Raw genomic sequence first — 9,226 nt, 5'->3', positions numbered from 1 at the left:
CCGAGAAGGAGCTGCATTTACTTCTTATATCTCCAGCGATATCTGTGAACTGTGCTTACGCATACATACTAGGAAAGACGTGAACATCAGTAACAATCTTTTGCAGAACTTAAATAGCATGAGATGATTCGAAAAATATTGAATGATTATTCGAGTAGACTCGAAGATTACTCTAGTTTTCAAAATCGCGGCAACAGTCGCGGATGATCGGATCGGTGCCACCGTTTGTTTTCTCAGTCCACCAGAACACAGAAACGAAAACACAAACTAACTAGACTAAGCCGGTGCCCACTGAGTGCTGTTCAGTAAGTTGTTTAAATGAGTCTAATAACTGTACCGCTTGCGGTACGGAAAACTATCGTATGTATTTTCGGGAAAGACTTCTACAACATCCATCGCGCGTAACTACAAAATATAACTACGAAATTCACATTGCAGACAATTATGCATGAAGCAGAAAAACATTAGATGAGAAGGCCAAGAAATTAGTTTGAAGAATAGTGTAAAGACGCGGACAGTCGGATCGGTACCAGGTATCGTAACAAATTGGGAATGTTCGAGCTGGTGTTCTTTCGTCGTTAACAGAAGTCTCACATACCGAAGACCAGTTTACCGGGTCGTCCGCTTCTGATACATGAATAAATGAATGAATGAATGCGTGAATGGTTTTCGGCGCAACAGAACAAGGGCATGCCCCACCCAAATGACCAACCAATGGACAACAGCCAGGACACTATAGTACAATCCCTCCACAATGATCGACCAGTCAAAGGCGTTTTCCTTGGGCGCGTCTGCGGCGCAAATTTTTTGAAACCGCAGCATGGCTCGACGACACTGCCAAACGGTAATCAGCTTGATCACCTCGAAACCGCCACACGGGAGCATAGCCAACAGCAATTCGTACCGGGGCGGTACATGCACAGTGTAATGATGCCACAGGACATGGACGACATGCCACCAGAGCGAGATGAACAATCCAGGAAAATGTAACTCGACAATCCCCACAACCGTCACCATGCTGACCGTGGCCAGCATGGCTAACAGTAAGTTCAAGCCCAGGTTCCATAGCAGGCTTTCGCTTTCCCACCAACCGACAGACATGGACATGTTGTTCTCAATCTTTGCCGCTGACAGAAACCACTTTCCGCGCATCTTGCGCGCATTGTACCAGAGCAAGCCAGCATTGCCAAAACCGGCACAAGCGAAGGTAGTCCATGCGGTTATAGCGGTAGGGAGATACTCCAGGAGGAATGGACGTTGGCTTGACTAAAAAAACGCAGCCACAGAACGATAAAGTCAGAATAGAGTCAGAACAATAGGTACAATAGGTAGTTGCAACTAATTTATAAAATTCACGTAAGTAAACTTAGTAAAGTAACGAACTAAGCGCATAAACCTTTATTCAAAAATATGTTGTTCCTTAATGCCCTTCTTTTCATGACCATTTTCGCTGAATGATATTCAGAAACTCGCGGCAGTGTCGAATTTAACGGGGGCACGTGCCCCGGAAGTTCTGGAAAAGTGGGTACTTCAAAAAGTAAAGGGGAGTGCTGCCTATAAAGGTTAACCGGCTTGGGAAAAAAACCGCAGAAATTAGTGTTCTTAGTTGAAATACGGTACTAACAAATTTTGCAGTCAAACTGTATGTTGGCTTCGCGCTCCGCACAAAATCAACCAGTTGTCGGATTTTAATGAATGAACGTTTAAAATCATTGCACAAAATATAAGTATACAATTTACTATTTTCCGCAAAGCCCGCATATCACACGAAATATGTCTTATTCTTTTATAAATAAACCATGCTCCAAATGGAGCGTGACCAGAATGTAGAGTTTCTAGAAATTTCAGCTGTAAAAACGTGCGTCGGCCTCGCGTAATTTTAGTCAAACTTGTTATGACGTGGCCACTTATTAGTTAAAGAGGCATTTTCTGTCACTCCTGTCATCCATAAAAAAATTTCGTGACAAAATTACTTGGTAACGTCAAATGTATAAAAAACTTCCATTTCTGGAGAAAGTCGTAAAGTGCGATTACCGATTAGTTAATTCAGCGCATGTGCCATGCCAGCAACTTGTTTTCTACTGAAAAAAGAAATTATTCACCACAAAAAACAGTTGAAAATGTTTCAAAAAGTTTGCAAGGAAAATAAAGCCACGAGATTCTGCATTTTGTGAGCCGGGACACAATAAAGTTTCATACCATTTTACCTGACATCCTTCTTTAAAACATGTTTCTGAATTACGGGCCGGAAAAAATTACTGTACAATTGTTTTCGGTAGCCAACAGGGAGAATGTCTATCGAATGAGTCTGCTAACGATATGATGTGTGGTTCGCGAGAGCCGAGAGGTAAACCAAAAGCGGAGACCGCCATTTTGTTGGGCCACCCGGTGTATCTTTATTTATTTATTTAAAACCGCATACTAAATGAAGGCTGCAGCGGGACACATATCCGAAGCGAGTGCTCCTTATTCAAAAATTAGTAGGTTTTAAGTATTGTTTAGTTTATTATTTAGTTTTATTTTGTTATTTTATTTAAAGTTTATCAAAACTAATGTACTTATGCAGCTCAGCATTATCTGTACGAGAATTCTCGACGATAGCACGACGCACAATCACAATGTATCTGTACTGCTCTTCACAGGATATCTGTAGATTAAACCGTTAAAAGATTACCTGCTCTTGGTGTTCGCGTTCCTGGTTTTCACGCTTATCCCCTGGTTGGGCGTGCATATATTCAGCAGCAAGGACTATCCATATTAGCAAGATACGGGCAAACGACACGAGTGCCAACCGTCGTATGAGGCGCTTGAAAGGCTTGGCATACGCGCTCTTCTCCACAGCTTTTCTCATCACATCGTCAAAAGCAGGATCAAACGTGGAAAAATCACCGTACGAGCGAGAACGCTTAAAGTGCAGCGCCTTCTGCACATTTTGGATCGCGGAGTCATCCATGGAAATGATCGTTGTAGGCTTAGCCTGGCTTGAGAACTACTCTGATCTGGAAGGAATTTCATACCAACCGAAACCGAAATAAAAAACGGCATAAAAACCGTGCATGTGCAACACGGTTTTTACTGTATCAGCTGACAGCAAATCAACTACACTGGCTGAACCGAGTACATACGATACAAGAGTACATATTTTTATGGTTAGAACTAGAAGATAGCGCTCATGTACGCACTGAGCTGACGATTAATAAAAATTTGTGCTAACTCGAGGCCGAAATAAACCATTTCCATCTGTTTTGCACTGTCGCTGCTCGATGCGATTAGAGCAAACGGCGAATAATTAAATGTTTAATTGCGCTTTTACGTTCTACAGACTGTACCAGACCGGCATCAACCAGGTAACACGAAAACCGGTTGCCGCACGATACTTTTGTAATATCACTACTGCATTCGGAAGTACTGACTTAATTCCGCGTCTTCCACAACCGCCAGCGCCAATTTTTGAAGTTTCGATGCTTATTGTTAAGTCTACCAAACCTTGTCGAGCGTCTGGCGCAGCATTTTTTTCACGGTGGTGGTAAACTTGCTCTACTGTGCGTTAATACAGAACTGGCTGCGATGGAATCACAAATCAAATAAATTATTCCTGCGAAATATTAGTTGCATAGAGTGAGGATTGATCAGAATTCAAAATCCAGATTCGTTATGCCGCGTGTGTCTATGACCGGATCCATAACTAACTCGTAAGAATTTAGATGTTGAAATGTCATACAGTTTTCGCTCTTTACGTTTCGAAAGAAAATGATTTTAAAATGCAGAACTAAAAACAGAAGAAAAATAGAAAAAAGGTATCGTAACTCGCGGCGAATACAGTCTGTAGTTTCTGGAAGCCATCAACATGTACCGATAAATATGACAACAAAACTGATAAAAAACTGCTAAAAAATCACATGGGGAGGATTTATTCAAGCTGGCTAATAAGTATGTATAATGTAATTTCTAACTGGCTGTAACGCTATCGTACGCGGCACGTACGTACTCTCGTTACGTCTCGTATACTGATTTTTGGAAATATATTTAGTGAGATTTGGTGAAAGACGTGAGCATCAGACACAAATTTTTGAAGTATAAAACTTTTTGTACATATCCAGTCATAACAGAGGATAAAAATTATTAAACAGCAAAGCATCAGCATTGCAGTAAGTGCAGAAGTGCAGTCACTTTAATTCGTGGACGCGGTCGGATCGGTGAAAGGAAATGGTACGTGGCACATTTGAACGTTCGAGCAGGCTAGTCTTTAGTAGTGTTGGGCCGGCCCGGCCCAGGTCAAGGCCCGAACGGCCTGGCCGTGTTCGGCCCGGCCCTTCTGAGGGCTGCGCGGGCCGCGGCCCTCGGCCTGGGGAGAAGGCCATGGCCTGCCGCCCGGCCGTGGCCCGTTGTGGACGTTAAATATGAAAAGACGTAGAAAACAAAAAATTTCATTGGTATTTATTGAAATTTAGTAGTTTTCGATGAGTTTTTCCTAATTTTCATAGCATTAAACGTTTCTCGGTGAAAATCCGTCTATTTTTCCGTTTACATACCCGCTGTAGCCGCTTGCATAATGACATCCGGGAATGAAATTTAATTGTGCTGCAAGACGGCCCGGGCCGCGGCCCGGGGACATGTCGGGCCGCAGCCCGGATCGGCCCGCGGCCCGGGCCGTGTAAACGACGGCCCGGCCCTCTTGCTCGGGCCGGGCCGGGCCGACCCAACACTAGTCTTTAGTCATTAACACTGAGGATTTCTTTTCGGTGCAGAAGGACAAACCCAACATATTCCATCCAAAGGACCCATCAGTCGACAAGCTCAAGCAGCACCATAACGCACACGGTCAGAAAACTTAAAAAAACCCCACATTATCGGGTCCATCGTATTCTCCAGAATAAAGTCCATATCAGTGCCGGCCCCGTAAATCTGACGAAACGGCAGAATCGAGCGGCATTTCCAAGCTACCAACAAATCCTTCAAAGATCCAACATAAACGTTACGAGCGTCCGAGTTCGTAAAGAGAATTCCCGCTCTGCTGAATTTCGGCGTGAACCAAGGCTTTTCCAGCGTATGGGAATTCTTCGCGGTTGTAGTGGTCAGCGAGTAGTCCGTTACCAGCTACAGATTCTAAGGTTGACCTACTCGCTGTTTACCTGTGAAGAATCCTCTTGATGTTTTTAGCATCAGTCGGCACTCACTTACCAGGTACGCATCAGAAGTTTAACAGTTTATGAGAAGGAGAGGCTCCACTTTCTGGGTCATCGCACTGTCAAATTGGTTGATCCGTTAATGTCATTGCTCAGATTCAGACATTCGGGTATCATCCAACGCCTATGTAGGTTTTTTGTGCATAATGCGCTGCACTAGCCGTTTACCAGTCTCCGAGAAAAGGTGTCAGAATTTTCGTATTGTGCCGAATGCGGAATGTCTGTGCGCTGCAGCGGAGATCTTGGAAAAAACTGGGGACAGGAGGCTTTTACAGAGTACGCAGTGTGCCTTGATTGGGAATGCACAGTTTAGCGCGAGCGTAAATGTTGTGAGAGATGGGTATTGCCGAATTGATTAAAAGTTGTGGCCTGTAGCTAAGCTTTTTCTGTCAGAAAACCACACGACGTAGGTCGTCGGGAAAAGCAGCCGATTAGCGTTTAGCATGGATCCGAGATACGTATTTGCTGATTTTGTTTCGGTCCTTGCAATAGGACAAGGCTGAGCACAGGGAAGGTTATAGCCAAACGACGATTGACGTGGTTTAAAGCGTGATGGTTTTTAAAGTGGTTTATAGAAATGTATGCCTGCAGGGTACAGGTCAGCAATAAGCGTTAAAATAAAGTAATAAACATGGAAAAGCTGTTTACACATATACAGTATTAACGCGCTATGCATAGATTGCGCGTATTACGTACGTGTTGTCTGTTCCGTTACGTACGATTTGCTGTTCTTATCTAACGCATTTGATCGCTAATGGCATCCACGATTCTGGTTTAACTAATCAGTCTGAAGTTTCTAATTTCAACTAAATCTGTGAGCTTGTTTCTAGCTGAAAGGTCGTGTGACTCTAGGTTAGAAGGAAGTTCATTTCTTTCGTTCTGTTCTGTCCTGTTTACTTGTTCGTTCGGTTTGGTGATTAAACATTTGGGAAGTTCCTGAGTGTTTCGGGTTCGGTAACTTTCGTTAGGCACAGCAATCCGCTCGTACCTAGCGGAAGTACAGATCTGTAGGCAGTAGTACCACTTACGGAGTCAGAGCATATTCCCACTCTACCGATTGAGTAGGTTTGGTCATCTAGTGCGGTTGTCGCGGTGCGACTTCCGCATAGCATGTCAGTATATACCATATGTCAGCGCTCATATAAAATTAAAGTCAAACGGATGGGCCGTGATGATAGCGAGGAGGGCTTCCCACAAGCGTCAGTAATCAACACACTCGTACCAGTATGACGAAACGGATACCGTACTCTACTCAGTAGCCCATGTGGATTGTCCAATTATAGATGTTTTCGATGGTAAATATATGTTTATTCATAAATTACTAAACTAAGTTAGTTTGGATTTTGGAAATATGATGGTCTATTTAGAAGGCACTGTAATTATTCAGTATATAATCTATATATTGTTCTAGTTCTTAGTGTTATACAATGCGTTTCCGATACTTCTATACATAGAGCAGCAAACTATGCATTTTTCTTGTGTGTATAACAGAGTTTTATTTTCCCGCTCCATCCATTGTTCCGAAACGAGTACCGCGCCGACGCGTTGAATTTCCAAGAATTATATTATGAATTGCCATACTTTACTAGTTACTACGTATATGAAGAAAGACATGACCTTCCGAAAAGCTGTTGCAGAAGGTTATTTATGTACTGTACATAAAATATAATGAAAAACATCAAGACTGAAAAATAGTTATTCATATTCAGAACTGCGGTAAAGTCGCGGATGGTCGGATCGGTGAATGGAGTCTAAGCAGATCCGGTCGACGACCGGATCTCGAGTGGGTTACCCTTTAGTCATTAAAACAGAACAGAACACTACTTTCCGGCGAAGAAGTACAAAGGTCACATACCCCACCCAGATGGCCGACCAATTGACAAGGTCCAGTACGCTGTAGTACACTTGGTCAACAATGATCGACCAATCAAAGTCAAAAAAGTCGTGCCAGTCCACCCGGCAAATTTGTCGAAACTGCAGAATGGCTTGGAGACAGTGCCAAACGGTAACAAAGTCCGCCACCGCTAAGCCGGCACATGGTAGAATAACGAATATCAGTTCGAGCCGGGCCGGTACATGCAGGGTGTAATGGTGCCACAGAACATGGACGACATGCCACCAGAGAGAGAGGAAGAATCCCGGAGAACTCGACAATCCCCACGACCAGCACCGTGGTGATCGTGGACAGTTAAATACAGTCCCGTGTTCAGTAGCAAACAGTCGCTTTCACACCAGCCAACAGACACCCACATTCTGTCTCGCATATTGGCAGCCGACAAAAACCACTGCCCGCGCATCTTGCGTGTACTGTACCACAGGAAGACAGCATTGCCGAAATCGGCAAAGGCGAAACCAGCACATCCGCCGATAGCGAAAGGGAGATACTCTAGGAGGAATGGACGTTGGCTTGGCTAGAAAAAGGGCAGTCATATAATTATTATAACATAACAGTCATATAATTATATAACTAGCACACTTGCAACTAAGTAAGCTGCATGGTCTTAACTATAACTAAGTGTACCCGCGCTCGTAACTATTTTTGTTTTTGGTTGGCAGTTACCTTTAAAGTTATTAAGCTCATTAAAACAAGTAACGTATAGAATAACAGAATTATTTATATACTGTACATATCTGTACTTTGATGTTTATTAGAAGCACTTTGCTGAATGATTTTATTTAAAACCACACGCCATACATTGGCATCCTGGTTTTTTTAAGTTAAGTGAATGTTACTCGTACAGATTTACGTTCGAAAATTCCTGATGTTCGCATAATCGCACGGTACTGTCTTTCAGAGGATATTCTTAATGGTAAACCGATAAAACTTACCTGCTGTTGGTGTTCGCCTTCCTGGTTTTCACGCTTGTCGTGCGATAGTTCTCGCATAATTGCAAAAGCTATGCAGAACAAGCTATGCAAGCTGCGGGTGAAAGATTGCAATACCAACCGTCGTGTAAAGGGCTTGAAACGCTTGACATACGAGCTCTTCTCGACAGCTTTTCTCATTAAATCATCGAAGGCAGGATCAAGCATGGACAAATCACTGTACGACCGGGAGCGGACGAGATCCGGCGGATTCGGTACATTTTGCATCGCGGAGTCATCCATGACTACTATTACCGGCGTGATAGATATGTACAAAGTAGTTAGATTTCGAAAGAATTTTACCGCAACCGAAACAGGAACAAAAATGCGACATTAAAAACTATTATATATGCATAATAGTTTTTAATGTCGCATTTTTATAAATTTTGCAAACTGAAGTACCTTGTAGTGTGGAAATTATGCTTAATTGCTTATATAATATTATTTAAGTCCGTATCTTGATAATCCTCCGCTCCGTACACGTCTGTCACTGGAGACGGGTTTTTTACAGAAATCAAATGCCTATCTTGGACTTCGCGAGCCCCGCTCGCGCCGCAGCACGGCTTCGCCTGCCGCTGCCTTCGGTTGACCGCGCATGAAAAACTTATTTAACACTATCAAAAGTTAATGAGTAACGAAAAATTAATTAGTAACGGTAGATCTAGAAGCTGCAGTAAAATGGTACGAACAAACCGTTTTCTCACCATTTGCTGGCAAGCTACCGAAGCAGTATTACTCCCATTGCAACTGTAAACAGCTAATTTGTTGGTTGGCAGACCATTGTTTTGTAAACGTTCTCTGTACTTCCATGAAAAAATGACAACTAAAAGCAGTCCCCGCAATAAGCGCACCCCCCGCAATAAACGCACCTCCCCATCCGTGTTCGAAAAATAATGGCACCCCCCGAAATTACGGCACCGGGTGCCGTTATAAAATGTCAAGCGATAACTAACCAATAATTATACCGCAAATTTCATTTTAAAAGGTAGGATTTATTCATATTGCTGAATATTAATCGCGAAGCGAAGTCGATAAACAGAAATAAAAATGTGGTGGTGAATCCTGGCAAATGGCAAGCAACTGTACAAAGTACAGTCTGTACCGGGATTTTGCATGGGAGATGTGCTAACTGCATACTTCAAAAGCAAGCTTCGCCATATACCCGGTGACAGCTG

At 43.1% G+C, this 9,226-nt stretch overlaps 1 protein-coding gene across 1 annotated transcript; it reads right to left on the bottom strand.

Moving 5' to 3' along the window:
- Window positions 1-212: 212 nt before the first annotated feature.
- LOC129599850 (uncharacterized) lies at window positions 213-3,163 on the bottom strand. The gene is made up of 2 exons (XM_055498190.1): window positions 2,675-3,163; window positions 213-1,266 (listed from the first exon to the last, which is right to left on the bottom strand). The coding sequence occupies exons 1-2, from the start codon at window positions 2,951-2,953 to the stop codon at window positions 610-612; spliced, it is 936 nt and encodes a 311-aa protein (XP_055354165.1). The 5' UTR covers window positions 2,954-3,163; the 3' UTR covers window positions 213-609.
- Window positions 3,164-9,226: the final 6,063 nt, after the last annotated feature.

This window comes from Paramacrobiotus metropolitanus, unplaced genomic scaffold (assembly GCF_019649055.1).
Source record: "Paramacrobiotus metropolitanus isolate TYO unplaced genomic scaffold, Prichtersi_v1.0 Parri_scaffold0000156, whole genome shotgun sequence".
NCBI lineage: Eukaryota > Metazoa > Tardigrada > Eutardigrada > Parachela > Macrobiotidae > Paramacrobiotus > Paramacrobiotus metropolitanus.
The sequence above is the reverse complement of the archived record's forward strand: the minus strand, read 5'-3'. Positions and strand labels throughout refer to the sequence as shown.